The 26,845-nt window shown below is 42.5% G+C and overlaps 1 protein-coding gene across 1 annotated transcript in view; it reads left to right on the forward strand.

Annotated features, from left to right (window-relative positions):
- The window catches only part of KCNQ5 (potassium voltage-gated channel subfamily Q member 5), a 589,895-nt gene that overhangs the window by 362,427 nt on the left and 200,623 nt on the right, over positions 1-26,845 (forward strand). Inside the window, exon 2 of the mRNA XM_060114492.1 lies at positions 8,577-8,667. Coding sequence (XP_059970475.1) covers positions 8,577-8,667 — 91 coding nt within the window. The remainder of the gene's footprint in view (positions 1-8,576; positions 8,668-26,845) is intronic.

A 26,845-nucleotide genomic window follows, 5' to 3' on the forward strand; every position in this document is an offset into this window, starting at 1 on the left:
TTTTTTTGACACTCAGAATATTTTCCTCGCTTTAGTCATTTAGGATCTATTACATTTTTCAAGATTTATTAACGTTTATCCATAAAAGTTTTTCAGTTTCATCCACAAACACTTTGATGCCTTATAACATAATAAATCTGGACCCAGCAACATAAAATCATTAAAAATGGCCAACAATTTGCCCATCATTTTACAAGAAGATGTTTCTTGTGATAAAATCCTGAGAAGTTTCTTACATGATACCTCATTGAACAAATACAAGGTGAAGTACAGAGGAACTCTTAAAATATAGTAAATTGGTTAAAGGCTTTTTACTCCTCAAGAAAACAGCAGAAAAGCAAACATAGTTTCGTGAAAATAGTTCTATGAGCAATCAAGGTAATGAGCTCCGAGTACACAGGCTGTCAGTGGCCACGTTTGCTCCGTGCCTTGTGATGTGGCAGGAAAAATACAGGAAAATGAGCAAGTGTGTATCTTCAAGACAGTCTTTTTTGAAAGCAGACTTTTGCTGATAGCTAGGCAGTGGAAAGCTTGGATTTGGACTCCCTGGCCAGAACTGAGGGTGCAGATATTTCATGCTGATGATTAAATGCTCCATCTTTTGCTGAGACTGGAGGATAATGATGGGCCTGAGTCAAACTTGAGGGATGCGGGAACAAACGGGATGTGCTTTTCAACAGCAGTGACAAGGAGACAGACATGGGTGCTGCTTCACTCGCGGGGTGTGTGTGATCTGACGGCTGACGGGGAGTCGTGGTAAAGCCGCCTCCAGTGTCTGAAGAACAAGCATGGAGGGAGGGGCGCGTCCTCGGGGTCCAGACCCTAGAGAGGAGGGTGAGGTGAGGAGGGGCCCCGGAGCAGGACACCTGGCTCCAGCAGGAGTGTCTGTCACAGGCCTGTGCTTCTCTAAGTGCTGGGGGCTCAGGAGCTGGGCCTGCACAGTCGTCCACCAGTGACGTCTTTACAACAGCCCCTGGCTCGAGGGGGAGCACAGTCAGATCTCTTCTCGCCACTGGGATTCCTGCTCCTGGGTGAGAAGCAGGCCCAATGCTTCTGCTCTGAGGGGGGCTCTTGTACCGCTCCGGGTCTTCTTTCTTGTTTTCACTCGCTGGCATCAGCCTGGCCCTCTGCGGAAACTCGCCGTGCAAGCAGAAACCGCCCTTTCCTGGATCCTCTGATCTCCTTTTCACCCCACACAGGTGTAAAAGGCAGCGTTTCTCTTTTTGAAACTCTTAGCTGATGACCTATTTTTGCAACTTCCCAGAGGTTACGGTGCTAGTATTTATTTATCAGGATCTTTATTAATGTGTAGGGCTCATTGCACCTGAAAAGCAATATTGTGCAGTGTTTTCAATCAAATATTCCAGCTCACCTTTAAATACACCAAAAATGTCGTATTTAATTTTTGCTGCTTTGCAGTGGAAGCTAGGGCATGCAGTGGATAGATTTCATGTGCAAAATGCCCTTTTATGGAAAAATTATGCAGAAAGGACATTTTGCAAAGTGCCAAGTTTAGAAATAAAGGCAAATTTAGGATGCTGGAAGAAAAAAAAATGGTCTCCAGCCATTTCTCTTGTGGTGAGGTTTTGATTTCTTAGGGAGCATGTCCTCAGGCAAGTGCGGGGGCAGCCGGTGTGTCGTCTGTGGTCCCTGATGCCTGCGTGTGGGCTCCAGCCCTCATCATTCACAATGCACCTGTGAGGTCTTGCCTCAAATACGCACTCTATTAAGATTTCCCTTGTGGTCCAGTGGTTAGGTCTCTGTGCTTTCACTGCCAAGGGCCCGGGTTCAGTCCCTGGTTGGAGAACCAAGATCCCGCAAGCCACAAGGCTCAGCCAAAAAAAAAACCGCCAAAAAAATAAAACACAGTCTATCAAAGCAATACTGAAAAATTTATGAGAAGTCAGAGCTAGGGTTGAATTTCCTTGGGAAGTTATTTCTGAAGAGTTGTTTTCTTTAAAAACTTCCTATCTACTTCCTGTTAGCCTTCTTTATTTTAATCCCATAATTCCAATCCATTTAAGACATTTGAGATCTCCCCTCCCCCAGAGTTTTCCGACCAGTTGACTCATGGACAGTTACACATGGAAAGCGCATTGTCCCCCAAAAGACTCGCCAAGAGCACCTTCTAGGTGGGACTGTGTGGTTACGGCAGCCCACAGAGCTCGTGCTGTGAGTCTGCCTGCCAGCTGAGCTCAGCTCGCTGAGAGCCCACGGGCGGCATCAGCCCTGCGTCTCCTTTCTCCACGGCATAGTTCACAGTGGCTCCTGCGGGGCTGGGGTGTGTGTGTGTGTGTGTGTGTGTGTGTGTGTGTGTGTGTGTGTGTGTGTGTGTGTGTGTGTGAATGACGTTGCGTAACTTGCTTTATTTTCACATCACTTTAATTCTTGCAAAATGAACCCCTGCTCGAAGCATGACCTTGGCTTCCCAAGTCATGGACATCATCTTTTGCACAAGCCCCCATGATATTTCCAAGTAGAGCTTTCTACCAAAGTAAATCTGGCAAATTGGTTCTTAATTAGCCCACGAAAGGTGATGGTAGTTTTCTGGAATAAACATAGGCGGCTTTGAACTGATGGTATTTTGCATCATAAATGCCTTTCTTCTCCTCTTAGAATAATCTCTGCCTTCTAAAGGACGAAAGGTCTACACCAAAGTGAATTTCCTCAGAAACGAAATAGAAATGATTGCTTCAGGCAAAATAAAAGCCAGTAGCTGTTACAGAATAATTTTGCAGGAATACAGATTTTATGATATCTCAGGATTAATATATAAAAGAAAGAATATTCATATTTTTTCAAAATTATTTTAAAATCTACCTCTGGGGGGAAATAAACAATTAGGACTAAATATATGGAAATAAATATCTAAAATGCTCTAGGATTAAAAAAAAAAAAAAAAAAAAAAAACCCTTACCTAAGTTGGTGACCTCCACCAAACGGGCCATTTTGCAGCTCCCAGCCCCTGGCCTCCTCAGATATCTCCCACCACAGGCTTCTAATTTTTTGTGAGCCATGGATGCATCAGCAGTCTGGTAAAGCCTGTGAACCATTCCTCAGCATAATTTTTTTTTTGAGTTAAATGCTTCTTTTTTTTTTTTTTTTTAGTTTCTGCTTTATAACAAAGTGAATCAGTCATACATATACATCTGTTCCCACATCCCTTCCCTCTTGCATCTCCCTCCCTCCCACCCTCCCTATCCCACCCCTCCAGGCGGTCACAAAGCACCGAGCTGATCTCCCTGTGCTCTGCGGCTGCTTCCCACTAGCTATCTACCTTACGTTTGGTAGTGTATATATGTCCATGCCACTCTCTCACTTCATCCCAGCTTACCCTTCCCCCTCCCCATATCCTCAAGTCCATTCTCTAGTAGGTCTGTGTCTTTATTCCTGTTTTACCCCTAGGTTCTTCATGACATTTTTTTTTCTTAAATTCCTAGAGTCTGTCATACAGAGTGAAGTAAGTCAGAAAGAGAAAGACAAATACCGTATGCTAATACATATATATGGAATTTAAGCATAATTTTTTTAAATGCATAAAATACAGGTGATTACAAAAGAAAAAAATTACATTGAAATGCTATTGTTAAAATATTAAACAAGTTTCTGATATAGTAATACATGTGCTTCTTTATTAATGCATTAAAAAAACAACTCCCAGCAGTGGGTCTTATAACTACCATAATCTTGCAACAGTGATGCGGCAAAATCAATATTTAGGATGAAACATAACTGTTTCATCTACAGCTGTAAAATGGTATATGAAAATATCTGTGATTTCTCTGAGTGACAGAGTCTCGAGTTCCGCTGACACCATCATGGTTTTTGTCATGGTTCGTGACAAAGACGTAATTTTTTCCCATCCCCTTTCACAGCCCCTCAAAATTCTATCCGCAGACCCCCTTGGAGGCCCGTGGGCCCTGGATTAAGACGCCCCTTGTCCAGTGATTGTTGCCTCTGCCCCCACTTCTGTTCAGCCCACAGACAGGTGGAGAGGGGGCATTGAGAGCGTGCACACAAGTGTGGGCCCCTCAGGAGCAGGGAAGTCAGCAGAGCCACACTCAGACCCAGCAGTGCAGGCTGTCCCCTCAGGGATGACGCTGTCAGCCCAGTGCTTCTCCAGCCAGGGAGTCTGTCTCTGACAGCGCCACCAAGAGCAACTTCACAGCAGCATGTGTCCATCCTTCTCCATGGTGTCACTCTCCACGATGAGGAAGTGTCCCCAGATATCCCTTATGCCACTTACCCAAACCTTCTGTGCTCCGTCTGCACTTTCTTCTCTGCTCGGTCTGCACATTCACTTCCTCCAGGAGAAAAGCGCCTCCATATTCCAGCCAGACTTTGTGCCCAGCATTCAGACGCACAATTCCCCGTGGACTTCCAAGACTGGATTGTCCTCTTCTTCTCAGAGTCGGTTTTTCCTCCTCACTCTCCTGACTTTTCCCCTCCTGGCTTGTTAGGAGCGTCACCAATAACTATGGACAGACACCGCAGACTTCTCAGCCTCCCCTCCCTTCCCAGCCTCTACCCCTGAGCCTCAGAGTTACCAAGTCAGGAAGCTCCTGTGTTCACAGCGTCCAGTCTGCCTCTCTGTCCTACCCTCATTTCTGCCAGTGAGTTCACAACCTAACCTGGTCACCATAACTCCCGACCCTGCTTCTCAGGTACTCAGAGACTCGCCTGCCAACTTATTTTCCTGAAGAGCAACTCTGATGATATTAGCTTCCTGTTCAAAAATGTTCAGTGGTTCCCACTGTCTCCTGAACTAAGGACAGGCCCTGACTTACCCACCATGGCCCCAGACTCCCAATTCAACCACCTGTCTCATCCTGTGCTACAGTTAAGCTCGATAACTTTTTGTTCCATGAAACAGGGAGCAAATACTTTATCTCATTCATATTCTGCCATGTTGCCTTTCTCCTATGGTACCCTCTTTCTGGAATGTGTTTCTCCAGAAACTTCTCTTGTTGAAACCCAAATGTTCCTTCAAAGACCAGCTCCAGCAACACCCATTTTTGGAGATTTTCTTGATGTGCTTCCATGACTCCCAAATGAAGAGAATCCCTCCCCACTTTCAAGCACTGGGGCATTTCTCCTAGCACACGTCTGTCTCTACCCTTTATGATGACCCTGTGTGTTCACCTCACACACCACACTGGATCTTCAGTTCCTTACAGGTAGGGGCTGCTTTGATTTACTCTCGTCCCTCGGTTGTGCTTGGCATGACATCTTTCGCGGACATGTTTTCAGTGGAACCAAGATGATTCCTATGCAAAAAAATGAACTTGCAGGAATAACCTGCCTTATGTTTTTCATGATCCACCAGAGGATAAGCTAGCTAGCAGGTGTTCACTCACTCTACCCTGTTGATTACTTAGTGAATTTTGGTGACACTGTACTTGCACCTGGCCTTCACCCACACGGGTGAATGGCCTAGAGTGTCCTTCTCCCCAGCCACCCAGCCGTTGTGCTGACTAACTCCTCCTGGGCCTTCAGGGCTCATTTTGGTCCAAACGTGCTTCAGGAAGTCTTCCCAAACCCCAAGTTTGGCTTCATGGACATTCCACCTGTACAGTCCTATGGAGCCGAGAGCTTTGAAAGGTGCCACACTTGGTGTCATGCTCTGCTGTCACCGTCTTGAAACTCTTAATACTTTTTAAACAAAGGGCCCCCACGTTTTCACTTTGCACTCAACTCCACAAGCGAAGTAACCAGTCCTGCCTAATCCCTCCCCTCTTGTATGCTCCTGGCGTCCCCTGTACCTTCCCTATCCTTGCAATCATCACTCCGAATTTTAATTTTCTTTTTACATATGTTTACTACCCTGTATGCCTCAACAGATCCTGAACTCTGAGAAGGCAAGAAAAGAAAATCTTATTTATTGATATATCCCTGTGGCTCAGCCTGGTATTATATGCTTAATCAATATTTGCTGATTGGACAAGTGGATGAATGGTTGAGGAAAGGAAGGAATTCATTAATGAATGTATTTGTTCATCACAGCCCCTCAAGCAGCCAGGGCAGTACAGGTATTTGGCTGGCTGTCGTCAGATGGGTCCCCATAGAAATAACAGAATTCTAGCACAGAAACTACTCTTATCAGAAAGGAGGGTAAGATCAGCTCAAGAAAGAAAATGGGCAAAGTAGTGACATGAAGGGAAAAGATTAAGCAACACCCAACTGTTAATGAAGAAGCCGCTAGCAAAAGGGCTCGTGATGTAGGTCTTTTTCTATTTTTGTTTTTAAATAGGATTTACTTTTTTTTTAATTTATTTATTTATTTATTTATTTAGGGCTGTGTTGGGTCTTCGTTTCTGTGCAAGGGCTTTCTCCAGTTGTGGCAAGCGGGGGCCACTCTTCATCACGGTGCGTGGGCCTCTCACCATCGCGGCCTCTCTTGTTGCGGAGCACAAGCTCCAGACGCGCAGGCTCAGCAGTTGTGGCTCACAGGCCCTGTTGCTCCACGGCATATAGGATCCTCCCAGACCAGGGCTCGAATCTGTGTCCCCTGCATTAGCAGGCAGACTCTCAACCACTTCACCACCAGGGAAGCCCCTGTAGGTGTGTTTTGAACAAACACGGAGATCATGAGTCCGCCGTTGGGATGCCCTTGGAAGAAGGTGTCTTAGTGACTGAGTCATCTCCTGCTTGCTTCTCTGAATGTTTTCTGCTGAACCTGGACTCAGGAGGCATCTACAGATAACAGCCCCTCACTGGAGGGAAACATCTGTCACTCGTTACTTGATGCCACTTCATCCTCCAAACTCCCTCAGTGATCCCTGGATTTCACTTTCTCGTGAATAGTTCGGGGGTCTGTAGGTGTGCTGGAATTTGATGTCTAGTTTACAATTCCCAGTCTGCTAGGGCCAATTTAAAATATAGTCCAAACAATTCTGAATCATCAGGTACATGAGACCAAAGTATGATGAGTTGTTATTAACTCACGTACCAGGTTTTCTCCCTAGTAGAGTCCTTCCTCTTGAAGGCTTCTGCTATTCAGAATAACTGCCTCCCTCTCAGTTGGAAGGGATAGAGAAGTACCCCCAGAAGTCTTGCTGAGCCAAGAACATCACTGCCGGCCTCCTCTGTGCTCCTCAGCGACACCTTGTGGCAACTCAAGGACACACAGTGCTTGAACCCCTCTTCCTGCCAAGCAGCCTGGGATGAGTCACAATATGTTCTTAATTCTCAGTTTCCATATCTGCAAAATGGGAACAATGAGATTTCTACTCCATAAATTTGAGAGGATAACGTGGATAGTGCCTGTGAAAGGGGCTTAGCTCAGTATCTCGCTTATACGAAACCCTCCGAATGTGAGTAATTATCAGCATACCCACTTCGGGTTCTGTGCTGAAATAGATATAAAGAAATAAGGAATACATGGTATCAGTCAGGTGTCAGCAGACTTACCTCTAAAGGCCAGAGAGAGTAAATACTTCAGTCTTGTGCGTAGAGCGCAAGTCTCAGTTCTGCAGTTCTTGTGTGAGCGCAGCCATAGGGAATACACAAATGAATGGGTGTGGCTGTGTGCCAATAAAACTTTATTGGCCAGATTTGTCCCCAGGCCATAAGTCACCAACCCCTGGCTATCAGCCCTTGGGAGCCCCCAGTCAAGTGTGGTAGAAAGACGTGCAGATTCGTCAGGGGAAGTCAAGAGGAGGCAGAGGCCAGCTGTACTAAAGAACACAGAGCTGATGTTTTACAGGAGATTGTTGAGTAAAAGATGAGATGAGTACCATGTGAGTAAAAGTAAGAAATATGACTTTTAGGGAAAAGAGCTCAGATATTGGATTTTTTTTTTTTTTGAATTTCAGGATAAGTAACTTCAACTTTAAAACCGAGCCTGCGCTTTTTATTAGACGTTTACTTTGGGAACTCAGCGCCCCCCCAGCACCGGACTCCAGAAGTTCCATATTTCTAGGAATAAAAATGTCTGTAGGTGGACTAGTGGAAAATGCTCTCTGTCACTGCAGCACAAGTAGAGCTAGGGGCATTTCTCTAGGGGTTTGACTGGAAGGGAATGGGAAGCATGCAGGTAGCAGAGGAAGTCGTTTTCTGTTCTTATTATTACTGTAAAGAAACGGCAAATGAGAATCCAGGAACAATACTAGACTCTGAAAAGGAGCCAGTGGCTTAGTAAGCACTTAGAACCCTTGACAGTTCACCAAAGCTGCCGAACATGAGTCTGCTCCTTTGACAGGAGAGCAGCTGCCACCTGAGCTCCCGAGCAGGAGAACAAAACACGTCTGGGCCTTTCAGGACCCCTGCTTGGGAAAGCCCTTTCTAGGAAATTTGCAGATTCTTAGCTGTGGACATTTAAGTACAGCACACACGCATACGTACACATGCACAAACACATTCATCCTTCTCATCAGTAAAGTTGCAAAGGAGCCCCATTTGCACTGGACATCACATTGTATTCTGATATTCAAAATGGCTAGTCCCTTTTAGGGCTGTTATGATTGAATCAATGCCAATTCAAATGGATCTGGTGCTTTATCCATTAGAAATAAGAGCTTAAGTCTGTCATGCTAAGGCAAGTTTCTCATCAGATCTCTTTTTTTGTTGTTTTACAGTTTCCTCCTTGTCTTTGGTTGCTTGATTTTGTCAGTGTTTTCCACCATCCCCGAGCACACAAAGTTGGCCTCAAGTTGCCTCTTGATTCTGGTAAGTGAAACATATGAACAAAAATGTACATAAAGTTTACATAATACAAGAATTGTCTATAATATTTATGCAATGCATTTTGTCCCACGAAAAGTTATCTCTAGAAAAAAGAGAGTTTCTGTGAAGTATAAAAGTTTCAAAGGTCACTGGAACATTTGCCTGCCGTTTTAACCTTTAGTCAATCCCCAAGAATACATAGAAATATTCTAGATTGCTATTATGTAACAGTATCATGTGTTATAGTTGCATTGTAAGTAGAAGGCAATACTTGGAAGCAGGTTTAATTATGTTTCTCTATGGTAATAAATGACAAGAAGAATCAGCATCTCTGAGGTCTCTTACAATATTGCTAAAAGTTACAGGATAGAGAGCGTTTTCCAGTAACCACAATTTAGCAGTAACTATGTATAGTCAGCCAAGAGCTATGAGCATATGGCATCTCCTAAGAAAACAGAAGGCTTCGTGCTCTTTTCAGCCAGCAGACTGCATTATGAATTTTGCTGCTAATGAAGTTACCTGGTGAGAAATTCTGCAGTTTTCTCTGTTTCCATTATGCTGTCAATCCTCAACCACAGAGAACTGCTCAATTCATTTTAAAATGGAAAAATACCCCAAGATATTTCAGTCTGAATTATTCTGGGCCTTTTAAACTCTTATACTTTCTATTAGAACTGAACTACAGCGCTGTATACTCAAATCACATCTGATTGAAAGTTTGGTTCATTTACATCCATTTTGACCCACTCACTCAGTCCCCAAAATCAAACTTGACAGTCTCAGGACTGTCTGAATGAACTATAAATTGGAACAACTCACTTTTTCCATAAAACCTGCTTGACTAGAGAGGAAAAGAGAGAAAGAGTGGGTGGGGTAAGATGGCCATGTTCCTTAATAAACAGAAATTGGTTATGCGCAGCAGCGAGCATTTAATACAAGAAAAGTATTCTTACCTTGAAGGTGGGAAGTGAAGGATGTCAGCTTGTACAACCTGGGCAGCTGGTCTTTCGCCTGTGCTCGCAGAGGTTGGTTTGTGCTTAGAGTGCCAAGACTTCATCAAGTCTCTGCCCTGGGACAGGGAGAAATCACTTTTGAACCTGGAACAAATCTATCCCAATTCGTCTCCATACAAATCGTGCTCAGTGGTATATTGCTAATGTCAAGGTTACTATGTTGAAACCCAAGGTAGAAAACAGATAGACCGAAGAGCCCACTGGGGATTTGTTCCATTTACAAGGTTCCATTCGGGTAGTAAGTGGGCTTTCAGCCTCCTGCACCCCTTTGATAACAACAGATGGTCTGAGCCAAGGTCTAAGGCAGAGCTGGCTTTTGGGTACATATACAGAACGACAGCTAGGAATTTCAGATAGAAAATATAAATCTGATTTTTAGACCTGGGAGCATGAAAAACTGGATTTACTGCATGACCAATGATATATATTATGAGTAAATCAAGCATTAAGAATCTTGTAAAAAGGTTTCTTTTATAACCAGGTCAAGAATGCAAAATATGAGGTTTGCATCCTCCAAATCTCTGAAATATAAATTCAGTCATTGCTAATGAGTTTCTAAATAATCCAGAGAAACTCATGGTATTCAACAGCTAAAAGCTGGTTAATATCATGATTTTTAAAACTTCCTGAGCAGTGGACAACTGACCAGAGTTCAGTAACTAGAGTGCATGTGAGTAGATAAAAATTTAGACGTTTTACACATCACTCATCTTTTTTATTTTGCCAGCTTTATTGAGATATAATTGACATATAATATTGTGAAAAGTTAAAGTGTGTAACGTGACAATTTTATATACATACATATTGCAAAATGACTACCACAGTGAAGTCAGTTAACAGTTCATCACCTCACATGGTTGCCATTGTGTGTGGTGTGTGTGTGTGTGCGTGTGTGTGTGTGTGTGTGTGTGTGTGGTGAGAACTCCTAAGATCTACTCTCTTAGCAAAACGGCCAAGTGGACAGTTCAGTACTGTTAGCTATAGGCACCATGCTGCACATTAGATCCTCAGAACCCATTTGTCTTATAACTGGGAGCTTGTGCACTTTGACCACCTTCACCCATTTCCTCCACTCGCACCTGCACAACCACCAATCTACTGTGTTTCTGCGAGTTCAGGGGTCCCACATATGTGAAATCATACAGTATTTGTCTTTCTCTGTTTCACTAAACATAATGCCCTCAAGAGCCATCCATGTTGTCACAAATGGCAAGATTTTGTTCTTTTTATGGCTGAATATTATTCCAATGTGTGTGTGATATATATATCACATCACATCTTTCCCCATTCATCTGTCAGTGGACACTTCGATTGTCTCCATGTCTTATCTACTGTAAATAGTGCTGCTGTGAACATCGGCATGCATGCATCTTTTCGAATTACAGTTTTCTAGGGATGTATGCCCAGGAGTGGGATTGCAGGATCATATGGTAGTTTTATTTTTTATATTTGGAGGAACTTCCATACTGTTCTCCACAGTGGCTGCACCAATTTACATTCCCACCAGCAGTGCAGGAGGGTTCCCTTTCCTCCACATTCTGTCCAGCACTTCTCTCTCGCTTTTTAATAATAGTCATTCTAACTGATGTGAGGTGGTATCTTATTGTGGTACTGATGTGCATTTCCCTGATGATTAGTGATGTTGAGTTCTTTTCATATACCTGTTGACCGTCTGTAAGTCTTCTTTTACCCCTCAGTCTTTTTTTTTCCTCTAATGCCCTTGTTTTTAATCAGGTCTATTGAGATACAATTTACATAGAATAAGCATCACCCATTTTAAATGTACAGTTTCATGAGTTTTGAGAAACACATATTGTCATGTGTATTAGTTTCTTAGGGCTGCTGTAACAAAAGTACCACTGTATATATCATATATATTTCATATATGTCATATATGATAATTACATACATCATTATGTTGAGTGAAAGAATTTGATATCATGGAGATAGTCTTGTGTTTGGCTTCTTTTACTCAACATAATAACTTTGATATTTATTTGTATATTTTTTAATTGAAGTATACTTGATTTGCAATGTTGTGTTAGTTTCAAGTGTACAGCAAAATGATTCATATATATATATATATATATATATATATATATATACTTTTTCATTATGGTTTATTATAGGATATTGAGTATAGTTCCCTGTGCTATACAGTAGGACCTTGTTGTTTATCTATTTTATATATAGTAGTGTGTGTAGGTTAATCTCAAACTCCTAATTTACCCCTCACCCCTCCTTCCCCTTTGGTAACCATAAGTTTGTTTTCTATGTCTGTGAGTTTGTTTCTGTTTTGTAAATAAGTTCGTTTGTATCATTTCTTAGATTCCACATATAAGCGCTATCATATGTTACTTGTCTTTCTCTGGTTTACTTCACTTAATATGATAATCTCTAGGTCCATCCATGTTGCTGCTAATGGCATTATTTCATTCTTTTTTTATGGCTGAGTAATATCCCATTGTATATATGTACCACATCTTCTTTATCCATTCATCTGTTGATGGACATTTAGGTTACTTCCATGACCTGGCTATTGTATATAGTGCTGCTATGAACATTGGGGTGCATGTATCTTTTCAAAATAGAGTTTTCTCCAGATATATGCCCAGGAGTGGGATTGCTGGATCATATGGTAGCTCTATTTTTAGTTTTTTAAGGAACTTCCTTAAATTGGCAGTACGAATTTACATTCCTACCAACAATGTAGGAGTATCCCTCAGTCTTGAATGCCTTTAGATTTAGCAAAGTAGAAACCAATCCTTTTATGCAAATGAGGCCTTTGTATTAAGCAGTGTAGTACGTGCTGCAGATGGATTGTCTCTGAAAGCCGTTGCTACACGGCTTTCTGTAGGGAGAGAGTTTGCGTATCCTCCTATTTTTGTGCTATAGTAATAAATTGTCAAGGTGTATGTTTTAAAGCAAAGTGTAATCTTAAAACCTACCTAAAAATATTTGGACTGTGTTGCGGGTGTAAGGTTTTACTGATGTTTCTCTTTTCATCAGTGTTTTCTCCAAAGACTGTTGTGTTTTATTTGGACAAAAAAAGATCAAGTATATCCTTTGTTTTTTTCTTTTTCTTATTTAGTAATAAACCGGAAAAGCATGTGTATTTTAATTCTTTTCACTATCAGTTCTTATAGTATATTATAAAAGTTCAATCAGTTGTAGAATACTGGAAAAAGCCAAGAGAAATCTTAATTATTTAGGGACTGTTGTATTTATTCTTTTAGCATGTGTTTTTGAAACAGTTAATCTGATTTCAAAGTCTGTCTATCCTCTGAATTTAACCAAACAGAATACATAGAACACAATTCTGACTAGCATTGTTTTTAGCTCCCAAGATGAAGCATATCTAAAGAATTGCCATCCAATAGTCATAGGAATGGCTTTTAAATGTCTGCAACAATTTACAGTAAAGTCACTTTTGTACACTTTTGGTCACAAATACAACACAGGTGTAAACTTTGAAGATTTATGTGTAAATCACATACCACAGTTGTGTATGTTTTCATAACTCTGTCCATTTGGGGTTTTTTTTAAAGATATTCCCACATTCTAGCTAATTCTATTTCTGGCAGGTAGAAGACACCCACACTTCCGGCAGGGAGCGCCTTTAGGCAGGGCGGCCCCTGGACAAGCTTCCAGGCGGCTCACCTCCTTGACACTCACGCTTTCCACTTGTTTCCTTGAGCTCACCAGCGTGTCAAGGGCAGGTGCCTCCTCGCCTCCTGGGGTCCCCCCGGAGTCCTCTGCTCTCTGTCCCCCACCCCAAGGGGAGGCTTTCATCGTTCTCATCCCCCTGCTAGTGAGTTCAAGAAACCACTTCTCTGTGTCTTGGTTTTCTCATCTGTTAAAAGTGGGTAGTAATATCTGCTACTTCATAAAGTTGTTGTGAGGGTTAAATCCCAGTGCTTAGCCCCAGGCTCAGCACAGAGAATACATCAAATATTACGGTCACTGGCTCTTCCGTATACAGTGGAACTTAATGGGGGCACAAGGGCAGTGAACCGGGGGTATTTGAAAAGGCTGCATTTGAGATCATACTGTACTTTTGTAATAGAAAACAAGTATCTCACCACAAACGCTGTAACTTACAGCAGCTCTTCACACAGGCGTGTCCGTCTAACCAGAAGTGACTCAGTGCATTGCTCACGTGCACAATAACCTCTTAGGTTTGGTGATTAAGGAAACAGATTTCTACTCTTGTAGTTTTCTGGTAAATGCATCTGATGACCACGCTCATGGCTTTCAAAGCTCTTCCCTCAGTGTCAGCTGGCTCGGTGGAGCACTGCTGAGGGATAGCCCGGGATCTAACAGAGCGGTTTGCTCAGCTCACTCTGGGCACAGAATTTATGAACTCGAGAGGACAATGCAAAGCCATGTGCCCAAGTGCCGGGGACAGTGAAAAGCTGGTGTTGATTTCCTAGGTTTTGTAAATTCTTCAGAACTGTAAGGGAACTAGCTTTTTTTCAAGTACCTTTCACGTATCAGACTCCTTGATTTCTTATTAAAACAAAAAAAACTTGCTATGTAAGTATTATTCCTCCCATTTTACCGTACCAAGTTGTACAGGAGCCCAGGCTGCTTCCCAGGCCTGGCTGCCACCTCGCACCCTCCTGCGCCTCAGTCCAGACCGATGAGTCTCCCCAGTGTATTTCCAGGGCTCAGGGAAGCCCTGCCAGCTGAGGCTTCCTTGTGGTTCTATATATGCCAAGTGATGCCCGCGACCCTCTCATTTAGATTAAGTTAGTTTCTTTTTTCTTACAGAGTCCATCTACAAAGTTATCACAAATGGGTGTATCCCTTCACACCACTAGCAGTTCTTTGTATCAAGAATTCCAAATCTGATTTTGTAAACAATCAACAGCCAATCTGTGGGGTAAACAGTCCCAGCTCGCTTTGTGCAGGTGAGCTGAGCACCGTGCTGGTGAAGGGAGCGCTCCTAGCTCCAGTTAAACTATTGTGGAAGGTTTTGTTTCGGTTTGTTTTGATTTCACGAGCCTGAGGTTGTATGTTTCTGCATTTCATATCCCACCTTCTTAACAGCAGTGCTGTTTTGGAGTGCATTTCCTTTGTACTGGATATCTTCTTGTCTTCCAGATTAATTTTAAAGTATTCATTTTTGGCCTTTAAATGTAGATTGTCCAACATGATGATTTGTACATATTTCCGGTGACAAATCTTCACCAGATGACCTCTCCTCTTAATGAAAATGATGTATAGCATTTGAAAAATTTTCATTGAAGGTGGTCATTTCTAAAACTGCCCACCCACAAGCAGTAAAAGGAATGTCGTTATCAGTTTTGGCAAGAAGAGAATATCTCAGCGTGTTTGCTCCCCTCTGCCCTCCTGCTGTGTGAGAAGGGCTCCCAACCACAAGTGGCTTGTGCTAATACACATCTGGACAAGACTCAAACACATGGTCAGAGATCCAGGTTTTCCCAAACATCTTAGCTGTTTGGCACCTTCTGAATAGAGTTTATGCATATTTGCTGGTTTTGCTTCGTGTAGCAAAGCAAACATGGGTTTGCTGTTTCTGTGCACAATGAATCAGTTCCTGAAATGTGTACAAATCCAACTTAGGCAGATCTAATTATATCTTCCATGCACTAGTGTAGCTTACTATTTAAAGAAAATCTGTAGTGCAGAGTCCCCCCTTGAAAAGCTAATAACTACATAATTAATCTGTGTTCCATGTTTGTTTTCTTTTTCTAATGTGGATACACGCGGGGGTTTTGTGTTGTGGTTTTTTTTAATTGCTATAAACTACCTATTATGTAACACAGTAATTGAAGAATTAGACAGGTTGTTAACCATTTCCCATCTGTCAGTATTGGCAGAGTGGGGAATCAGCCACAGACACATGTACCCATCCTTGCAAAGTAGAAAGGCTTGCGCATAAAATTATATGGATTTGATGTAGAAGATTACATGAGATCTTTACGTTTAAAGCTCTGGCATGAACATTATGAGACAGGATAACAGAATGTCAGGACAAGGATCCATTCGAGGGTCTTCAGTCTTCCATGGGTAGGAGATGTGAAGTGATCAGAACTGAGGAGTGAGCAGTGCTCCTGTCTGTTTATCTCATCCCTGTAATTTCCTGCAGAAAGCGCTCAGAATATCCCAGCCAACACTGAAAACTGCCGTTATTTTCCTTTGCTTGTCTTTCATCAAGGCAAATGCAAATAAACTTTAAAATGATTCATGGAGGCTAACGACCCTCATCAATCTGCTGATGACCGAAAAGAAAATGCAGGAGCAGTTTGCACCTACACTGAATCTTAACCGAGGGATAATAATATAGTAGGGGAGTTGCTCTGTGAAAAGTACTTCAGATTCAGAGGGAAGAGTTGTTCACGTTGAAGGTAATGGAATTATGCCTGAACAAGACCATGTCTCTATCCACAAGTAAGGAAGCGAAGAACTTCCACACTTCCGACGTGAGCACCGGTGTCTCACCGGGTGGTCCCGTGTGTGTCCCAGAACTGCTCTGCACGGTTCTGTGTCGGGACATGATGAGCAGCCCTCAGCCAGGCCCACACTGACGCTGACCCGCTGTGCCCTTTGACACCACAGAGGCATATTCAGCCGAGAGGGACAGAGAGCGACAGGGTGGTGGTAGAGGGTTGCTAGAAAATGACAGAGTCCTAGAGGGGTTGCAGCAGAAGGAAGAACGCCCTCCCCTCACCACCTTTCCAGGTTTAAGTAATTTCCACCGTTTGCAACCTGCTCAGACACCTGCTTCTGCCTGGAATGAACTGGCTCTAACCTCGGCTTCCCTCAGCAGCAGCCTCTTGACGGTGAATCTCCTCCCTTCTTCATTTACTCCACAGCATTTCGGTGGCTCCCAGTGTCCATGAGGCTTTTGGGGAGGAAGCTGAGGATACGGCAATGAGCAGAGCAGGCAAAACTCTGTCCTGGTGGAACGCACATCTGTGTTGGGAAGACAGAGTAAACAGATGAACCAGTCAAGTGTTAAAAATAAAAGTAAAGCAGGAGAAAGGAATAGATAACTGGGTGTTTCCATCGTGTGTTCAGAGAGGTCCACCGGATAGGGCAGCTCCTAGCAGAGCCTTCAGTGAGGTGGGGCAACCTGCCGTGCAGCGATTAGAGGAAAGAACGTACCAGGCAGATGGAGCATCCAGGGTGAAAGCCTCGGAAGGGCAAGAGGACCAGGATGACGGAGGGAGAGGAAGCCAGAGGCGGGTGGAGGAAAGTGAGGCATGGCTCGGACTGTACATCTCTGGAGCACAGGATCCAAAGCTGACTCAGTGACAGCACTTCATACAGTGGGAGCTGGTGGCAAATCATCAAGAAATTTGATGAAAGAAGACGGCAAGACAGCCAGTGGTTTAATTGCACAGCATTAGTATTGAAATGTTCACAGGATCATAGATAATGGCACCAAAATTAAGCCCCTATGCAGTGCCTGATCTAGAATGGACCGGAGCGGGGAGTCTCTGGTGGCAGCCCTCAGCGAGCAGTTGACGTCTTTCCCCCTCTCCTCATTCCCCAGGCTCCGGGCCTTAATTTGCTGCAGTTTTAACTCAATTTATATGCAGTGCCTCCTACCTTCCAGCCCCTGTGCCGGGGACTGGAGCCCCAGATATGAGTAAGGCACTGTCCTGCCCTGGAAGCAGGTCTAGAGCACATTCCTGTCTACAGGCTCTGACACAGAAAAAAATGAAAAGCCTTGAAATCATGCATTTATAGAGAATAAATTACGAAATTAGGAGATGAAAGAAAACGGGGTTAGTTTGACATTTTAATTCCCACTTTAACGTATATGGACAGAGAATAAACCTATCTCACATCATTGATTTCTCATGAAAACTATGGACAAGATTACCAAAGTCTGTTTCCAATATAGGTACTACTGATCACGCTTATATAGGGAATTTGGGGTTGGAAGTATATAAAGGCAAAGCTGGAAGCGATGGGGTGGCCCCCTGTTCCTGTGCAGGCCTGTGTCACCCTCAGATATCGAATACTGGGTTGGAATACGGCGGGGGCCCTGTTCCCCTGCAGGCCTACCTCACGCTCAGATATTGAATATTGGGTTGGAATATGGGGGTCCCTGTTCCCCTGCAGGCCTACCTCATGCTCAGATATTGAATATTGGGTTGGAATATGGGGGTCCCTGTTCCCCGTGCAGGCCTGTATCAGGGGTCACGATTAAGGTGAAAAGACACATCGTGCTTCTGCAAAGTAGAGAAAAAATTTCCAAGCTGTAAATGGCAGCTTGACAAACGACATTACAGGCTGGATTCCAGGAGAATGCTGCAGGCCTGGCTTCCTCTGGGGCTGGAAATCATAATGAATCCACAGAACATACTGGAAAATGGAGAACAGAATGGAGACTTGCGAGTGTGGCCGGCCCTCCAGCTGCGGCTACTGGAGACTGCAGACGTGTCGGTGCTGCAGGGCCTGCGCATCCGGAGAAACCCTGGACAGCCCCCTCCGGAAACAGAGCAGCATCAACCGACACCCTAGGGTGAGGCCGGGGGTGGAGGAGTACCAGCCCTGGGTGTGCAGGCAGGGGGCCCCCCACTACTCACCCCTAACTCTCCTGAACGTCACTTCCTTAAATCAGGTGGCGTCAAGTACAAATCGACATCAAGTGCAGCCTTCGAAGAAAAGAACAATCCCAGCCTGGCCAGAGGGCGTCCTGCACGGTGGGGGGTGGGGGGTGGGGGGGTGAGGGCATCCTGCCTCTTTGGCCTCTTTGATTTCATGGATGGTGCTAATAATGGGGACACATGTGACCTGATGACACACCTGTGAATCTGACGGGGGCTGCAGGGTTCTGCCCCACTTGGCCAACCCATCTGTGTCTCTCCTGCAAGCTGCTTCCTGGGTCACTCGCTGGCTTTGCCCTGGGGTCCCCCACAGTGGAGCTTGCATGCTCAGGGCCACTGTAGCCAGGCAGGGATGGGCATCCCACCGCTCAGGCAGGCAAGTGTGTGACCAGGTTGGGAAGCTTGTCTGCTTGTAGAGCCCAGGAAAGAGGTCCGGGCTGGGGTCAGAAAGGGGAAACATCAGAGGGGCGTTCAGAGGACAAGTGCTTCCTTGAGTCCCCTCTGCAGCCTGAAGGATATCTTTTACCTTGAGCTGCTCATCGATTCATTCATTCGTTTATTCACTCATCAAATATTCGCTAAGCACCTATCAGGGACGCTGTGAGCCAGAGGCCCTGCCCACAATACACACCAGCTGTACACTGACACTCATACCTTCCCTATCCCTGTCTGTCATAGTTCCTCAAAACCATTTTTCTACTTAAATCAGGTGGAGAATTTTGAGTATTATGCAAATGCAATTTGTTCTCTTTCTTCACAATTCCGTAATGCAAATTGCGTCATATGTGATGCTCAATTGGGTAATGATGTCAACGTAACGGAAGTTAAAGATAATTTTTCCCAAACGGCAGCAGCTGAGCGTAAAGCGCGTCAGCCTAGCTGAACGCAGCGAGCCTGAAGGGGTGCACACCGCCGTGGCGCCTTCTTTATTTTGGAACCTCGCTCTGCCTTGGAAGTGCCCATGGGACGATTCTTCCCAACCTGCACAAACGACACAAATGTAAAGCGATGCGTCTTTAGCACCACTGTATCTTGTGCAAACCCTGTGCCTCTCTACCTGTGACGTGTGATGCGGGGCCCTTGTCTCCAAACCCAGCGGCCTGCACCCTCCTGACACACCCCATCGGGCTCTCTCCACATTGATGTAGGTGACGGCCAGGATTGCTGAAGCAGCTGTTAGAACTCAACATCTCTTTTTAACTGTACTAATATCTTATTAGGATTGTTGTTTATGTTAGGTTTCTGTTTAGAAGGTTTCATAGGCTCAGAGTGGTTTGCCCTAACCCTATTTCTCTATTTTTGTCCTAAGCCCTGATCTTTTTACTGAGCAATCTTACCTAAAACCTGGCTTTTTATCGATGCATTTATTTATTTTTTAATTGAAGGAGAGTTGATTTACAATGTTGTGTTAGTTTCAAGTGTACAGCAAAGTGATTCAGATATAGATAGATAGATATTCTTCTTCATATTCTTTTCCATTATGGTTTATTATAGGATATTGAATATAGCTCCTTGTGCTATACAGTAGGACCTTGATATTTATCTATTTTATATATAGTAGTTTGTGTCTGTTAATCCCAAATTCCCAATTTATCCCTCGCCCCTTTTCCATTTTGTAACCATAAGTTTGTTTTCTGTCTGAGTCTGTTTCTGTTTTGTAAATAAGTTCATTTGTATCATTTTTTAGATTCCACATATAAGTGATATCATATGGTATGTCTTTCTCTTTCTGACTTACTTCACCTAGTATGATAATCTCTAGGTCCATCCATGTTGCTGCAAATGGCATTATTTCATTCTTTTTATGGCTGAGTAATACTCCATTTTGTGTATGTACCACATCTTTATCCATTCATCTGTTGATGGACATTTAGGTTGTTTCCATGTCTTGGCTATTGTATGTAAACAGTGCTGCTATAAACATTGGGATGCATGTATCTTTTTGAATTATAGTTTTCTCCAAATATAGGCCCAGAGTGGGATTGCAAGATCACATGGTAACTCTACTTTTTAGTTTTTTAAGGAACCTTCATACTGTTTCCACAGTAGCTGCACCAATTTACATTCTCACCAACCGTGTAGGGGGGTTGCCTTTTCTCCACACCTTCTCCAGCATTTCATCAATGCATTTCTTGCACTGTGGTAGGAAAGCTGGTATAAGTGGATTCGAGTTTATCCATTCTTCCAATTCAGAAGCACATGCTGCATTCTGCTCGATGATATGGACTTTTCAAGTGAAAGGCATCAGAGCATCCTTAGGTCATAAGGATGACATGGGAGGTGTCATTCTTAGGTCAAATAAATCACAGGGGTAAAAACCTGCGTCAGATGACGGTTTAACGTATTCTTCATCCAAATTTTTCTACTCTCCTTTTTATCAAGCTATGTTAAAGAAATCTTTAAGCCTTACAAACCTATTCATCAAAGGTTCAAAATTTTTTAAATCAGCCAAAATTTTAATAAAGGAAACTTTTATGCAGTTTAGATAGAAAAATAATGTTGCTGCAGGTTGAAACAAATTTTAAGACTGTTATAATAGAACAAATTGAGAATATTTTATTTAAAATATAAGTTGATTTAATAATTGTAAGCTTCATTTTTCGCCTTAACTCTATGAATTTTGACATCTCAGTACATAAAATCTGTAACATTTGGATTATTCTGTCTTTTCCTGCTTTTAACTTAAAGTAAAATTCCAAATAATTCTCAGACTTAGAAGATGCAGTTCTTAACCTTGCCGCACACAGCCTTCTCACATCTCTCTGGTGCTTCCTCTTTCTCTAGGCTTATTTCTGCACCAGTTTCCCTTAAAGGTGCCCACACAGGTAGCAGTGGGTATATGTATACCTGTGTGCACATGTGTACACACACACTCACACACATACTCACAGTCACGCTTGACACTACAGCAATAGCAAACCATTCACACTTTCCAGGAACACTGCCTCTGTGTTTTCACAAATGGTAATTCTTCTACTTGAAAGCCTGGCACTACCTCTTCCCTTCACCACCGTGGTAATTCTTACTCGTTTGTTAAGTCTCATGCCCCCTCTCCCTGGAAGTTTTCCCCGCCCCCACCCAGGAGCTGTTACACTCCCTTCCTCTGTGTTCTGGGTTCCAACACAGCTCCCAGGGGGTGGTCTGTAGCCGTCGATGGTGGATAACAGTGTTCGCCGTGTTCCAGAATGATCGTTGATTTCCAAACATTTTATTTCTGCTAGACTGAAAACTATCTAAGAATTGGAACTGCATGTTAGAGGTCTCTGTATTTCCTAGTTTGTACACTGCCTAGCAAGTAGTGGATGCTCAAAATACGTGCACATAAACTAAATGACCCAGCCCCCCAATCCAAAGTAACCCAATCTGGTTACATACTCCACATGCAGTCTTGTTTCTTCAGCTCTATGGCATTATCACGATTTTATTTATTTTTTTGCATACTTGTGACTGTTTTTCATTATTCGTTTCTGCCACCAGAATGCAAACTCCTTAAGAGTGGGCCTTGTTCTATTCACCACTCCCACCCCAGTGTCTGGAACAAAAGAGGTACTCAATGCCTGGGAGAAAAGAGGTGCAAAATAAAGCTATCACCTGTGTGAATGAATGACTAGATGCAGATATTAGCGTATAAATTCAGTGCTTGCATGGAGACATTAAAGTACTCTGGCTCCAATCAGTCTTTTAATTTTAGCAGTATAAAATTCCAAAAACAATTTTTCATCCTTTGGAAGATCTGTAAAGGCAAGTATAATCCAGTGGTGTTGAGCACAAGTTTCAAGATCTAAAATAAAATGACCATTTGCTAACTTTTGCCTCTTTTTTTCCCCACTCGTCCTCATTTTCTCCTGAGCTTCAACTACCCTTCTGAATCTGGGATCATCAAAGGTTTATGTTATTAAAGCAAATACTCTTACCTAATATCAAAGCAGGCTGATCATTAACATAAAACATGAGTTTGTAGCCAACATTAAAAATGAATAGGATCATAAAACCAGAGAGTTACTGCAGTGACCAGTCAGTTATTCAACACTAACATATTTTAATTACAAAGTCATTTAGCAATGACTGACTCCTTCACTTATGATCTCTAGAGGCAAAAGCAGTAGGGACTAATGCCTCCAAACAGCTTCCTATGGTAGTGTTTTAGGTCAACTGCACCTAACCTAAGATGTAGTCATCACTGTTTCCTGGATCTCACGCAATCCGTTATTTATATTTCACTTTTGACACAAAATTTTGCTTTAAACCCTGCACTAAACCAGCATTTCTTTAGTACCTATTATGTTCTAGGCTGTATGCCCTAGCCTCCTCCCTCATCTCATTTGGATTATTCTAACTATCTTTTCCCATTTTTAACCTAAAGTAAAATTTCAAATAATTTTCTGAATTAAAAGACCAAGTTTCTTGCCTGGAGAGAGAAAGAACCAAAAGTGAGTGAGAGAACCAAAAGTAAGTAGAATTAGAAATTATGTGATCCATCAATATGATGGTAAAATAGACATGGGTAAAAAGAACAATTGGTTACAACAGAGGAAGTGACTGATTCCCCACTGCAAAGTGAGGAAGCCTCCAGACGTGGGGACCTTTGAGCAGGGTCTAGAGTCACAAAGGTCTAGGTCAGTCTGGCTCAATTGTAGGGGATTCAGGTTGACAGAGACTCAGAGGAGGGTTGGAACCAGACAGAGAAGAGCCTGGTTTTCTAAAATAAAGTCGTTTGGATTTTATGCTGTAAGTGATGAAAATCATAAGAGGCCTTTAAGCAGCACAATGACCTGATCAAATTTGGTTTTGAGAAAGATAATTCGGGCTGCACCTTGGAGGATAACTGGAATAGGGAAGGAGGAGTGGGGGACAGATCTGTATGTAAAGGAGTGACCATAAAGTGAGAATATTATTAAAGAGTTTAGGGGTAAAATAATGCTATCAACCCCATCTCTCAACCAAACGCTGAGTGCTCCAGATGTTAATAAAAGCATATGTTGACACTGTGACTTAAATGTTGAAATCTTTGAGCATCGAGGAGACTGTTTTAAGCAGTGCTGAGCTGTGCAGAGGAGGTGGTGGGTGACACCTGGGCATGCAGGGTGCTTCTGCCATCTTAGCATCCTCAGGCTGAGGCATGCTTCACACAAGTTGAGTGTGGTTATTTGCTTTGATGATTTTTCCTGTCTGATAGAAAGAGAACCTATTTAAATAATGGTTTTGTTCATCTGAAATACCAGTCTTATAAAAAGTGGCTAGTCACCACAGTTGTTAGAAATTTCCATCTTATAATTTTTTAAAAATTGTTGGCCATCAACAGAAACATAAAAATGAATTCTGGCTCTGGCTAGGGCCAAATCATGTTGAAATTTTATTTCATGCCTCTATATTTCTGAATATTACTGAGTCAAGAGAAAAAGTAATCCCTCATTTCAGATGGATTTTTCTTGGAGATTTTCCCAAGCAATTAATTCTTCTCTTTGGCCTTCCTGATCTCACCACCAGACAATCCCAAAATTTGGTTTTTATAATCCCAACTATCATTTGATGACAAAATGGAAGCACACATATTTAGGTAACCTAAAACTTTAAACAGTTTTTTTTTATAGTGTTTATTTTTACTTGTTGACAGTTTGCTTTATTTATTTATTTATTTATGGCTGTGTTGGGTCTTCGTTTCTGTGTGAGGGCTTTCTCTAGTTGTGGCAAGCGGGGGCCACTCTTCATCACGGTGCGCGGGCCTCTCACTATCACGGCCTCTCTTGTTGCGGAGCACAGGCTCCAGACGCGCAAGCTCAGTAGTTGTGGCTCACGGGCCCAGTTGCTCCGCGGCATGTGGGATCTTCCCAGACCAGGGCTCAAACCCGTGTCCCCTGCATTGGCAGGCAGATTCTCAACCACTGCGCCACCAGGGAAGCCCTAAACAGTTTTTAAAATAATTATTTCCTTTGAAATTACTCTGTCCTAATGATGTAAATGTTGATGCCAGTGACTGAACTCTTATATTGATATTTGCTGCTCAGGTATTTGACCAGATTTGATGTCAGAGGCTTAAGGCAGGAGGCAGGGGCTTGCAGCCAGAAGGGATGAGAACGAGCCCCTGCACACCAGCATACCCACAGCAGTTGATCAGCAACAAAAGAAAGGTCCATGCAGCCCACAGAGGGGGGTAAAATTGCAGGGTTTTAGAAAGCATTCGAACTTAAGAGATCACCCACATAATCATATATGTCTATATAGATATAGTTACATATGAACCCCAGAGTAACCACAAACCAATAGTCTATAACTGATACACATGCAAAAGAGAGCGAGAGAGAGAGAGAAAGGAATCCAAACATAACTAAAGATAGTCATTAAATCACAAAGAGAGCAAAAGAAGAAGAAAGGAAAAAACCAAGAACTACGAAACAACCAATAAAACATGAACAAAATGGAAATAAGCACATAGCTATCAGTAATTACTTTAAATGTAAATGGACTAAATGCTACAATCAGAAGACAAAGAGTGACTGAATGGATACAAAACAAGACCCATATATATGCTGCCTTCAGGAGACTCACGTCAGCTCTAAAGATGCACACAGACTGAAAGTGAAGGGGATGGAAAAACGTACTCCATGCAAATGGAAACAAAAAGAAAGCTGGAGCAGCAATACTCATATCAGACAAAATAGACTTTAAAATAAAGACTGTAACAAGAGACAAAGAAGGACATTACATAATGATAAAGGGATCAATCCAGCAAGAAGCTGTAATAATTATAAATATATGTGCACCCAAGAAAGGAGCAACTGATTACATAAAGCAAATATCAACAAACATAAACGGGGAAATTGACAGTAACACAATAATAGTAGGGGACATTAACACCCCACTTACATCAATGGACAGATCATTCAGACAGAAAATTAATAAGGAAACGTTGATCTTTAATGACACATTAGGCCACACAGGCTTAATAGATATATATGTAGAACATTCGACCAAAAGCAGTAAAATACACATTCTTTTCAAGTGCATATGGAACATTCTCCAAGATAGATCACAAGCTAGGCATGTTTCAATAAATTTAGGAAAACTGAAATCATATCAAGCATCTTTCCCAACCACAATGGTATGAGAATAGAAATCAACTACAAGAAAAAAAGAAAAGCAAAAAACACAAACACATGGAGGCTAAACAGTACTACTGAACAACTAATGTGTCACTGAAGAAATCAAAGAGGAAATCAGAAAATACCTGGAGACAAAGGAAAATGGTAACACAGTGATTCAAAATCTATAGGATACAGCAAAAGCAGTTTTAAGAGGGAATTTTATACAAGCCTACCTCATGAAATAAGAAGCAATGTACCTCAACATAATAAAGGCCATGTAAGCCAGCATCAAACCCACAGCTTGCAGCATGCTAAAAGCATTTCCTCTAAGATCAGGAACAAGACAAGGATGCCCACTCTCACCACTTTTATTCAACATATTATTGGCAGTCCAAGCCACAACAGTCTGGCAAGGAAAAGAAATAAAAGGAATCCAAATTAGAAGGGAAAGCAAAACTGTCACTGTTTAGAGATTACATGATACTATAATTAGAATATTCTAAAGAGGCCATCAAAAAAATATTAAAACTACTCAATGGGCTTCCCTGGTGGCGCAGTGGTTGAGAGTCCGCCTGCCGATGCAGGGGACACGGGTTCGTGCCCTGGTCCGGGAGGATCCCACATGCTGCGGAGCGGCTGGGCCCATGAGCCATGGCCGCTGAGCCTGTGTGTCCGGAGCCTGTGCTCCACAACGGGAGAGGCCTGCATACCGCAAAAAAAAAAAACTACTCAATGAGTTCAGTAAAGTTGCAGGATACAAATTAAGGTACAGAAATCTTTTGTATTTCTATACACTAGCAATGAACTATCAGAAAGAACAATTACAAAAATAATCCCATTTACGATAGCATCTAAAATAATAAAATACCTAGGAATAAATCTAACCAAGGAGATAAAAGACCTGTACTAGGAAAACTATAAGAATTGATGGAAGAAACTTCAGGTGACAGAAACAAATGGAATCATACACCTTGCTCATGGATTGGAAAAATTAATTTGTTAAAGTGCCCAGACTACACAAGGCAATCTACAGATTCAGTGAAATCACTATCAAAATGCCAGTGGCATGTTTCATAATATTACAGCATATAATTCTAAAATTTGTATGAAAACACAAAAGACTTTGAGTAGCCAAAACAATTTTGAGAAAGAAAAACAAAGCTGGAGGTATCATGCTCCCTCATTTCAAACTATACTGCAAAGCTACAATAAGCAAACAGTATGGTACCAGCACAGAAACAGACACATAGATCAATGGAATAGAATAGAGAGCTCAGAAATGAACCCCCACTTATGGGGTCAATTAATCTACAACAAAAAACCCAAGAATATACAATGGGAAGAAGACAGCATCTTCAGTAAATGGTGTTGGGAAAACTGGACAGCTACATGCAAAAGAATCAAACTGAACTACTTTCTCACACGATATAGAAAAATAAACTCAAAATGGATGAAAGACTTAAATGTCAGACCTGAAACCATAAAACTCCTAGAAGAA

The sequence above is a fragment of the Mesoplodon densirostris genome, chromosome 12 (assembly GCF_025265405.1).
Source record: "Mesoplodon densirostris isolate mMesDen1 chromosome 12, mMesDen1 primary haplotype, whole genome shotgun sequence".
In the NCBI taxonomy this organism is placed as follows: Eukaryota; Metazoa; Chordata; class Mammalia; order Artiodactyla; family Ziphiidae; genus Mesoplodon; species Mesoplodon densirostris.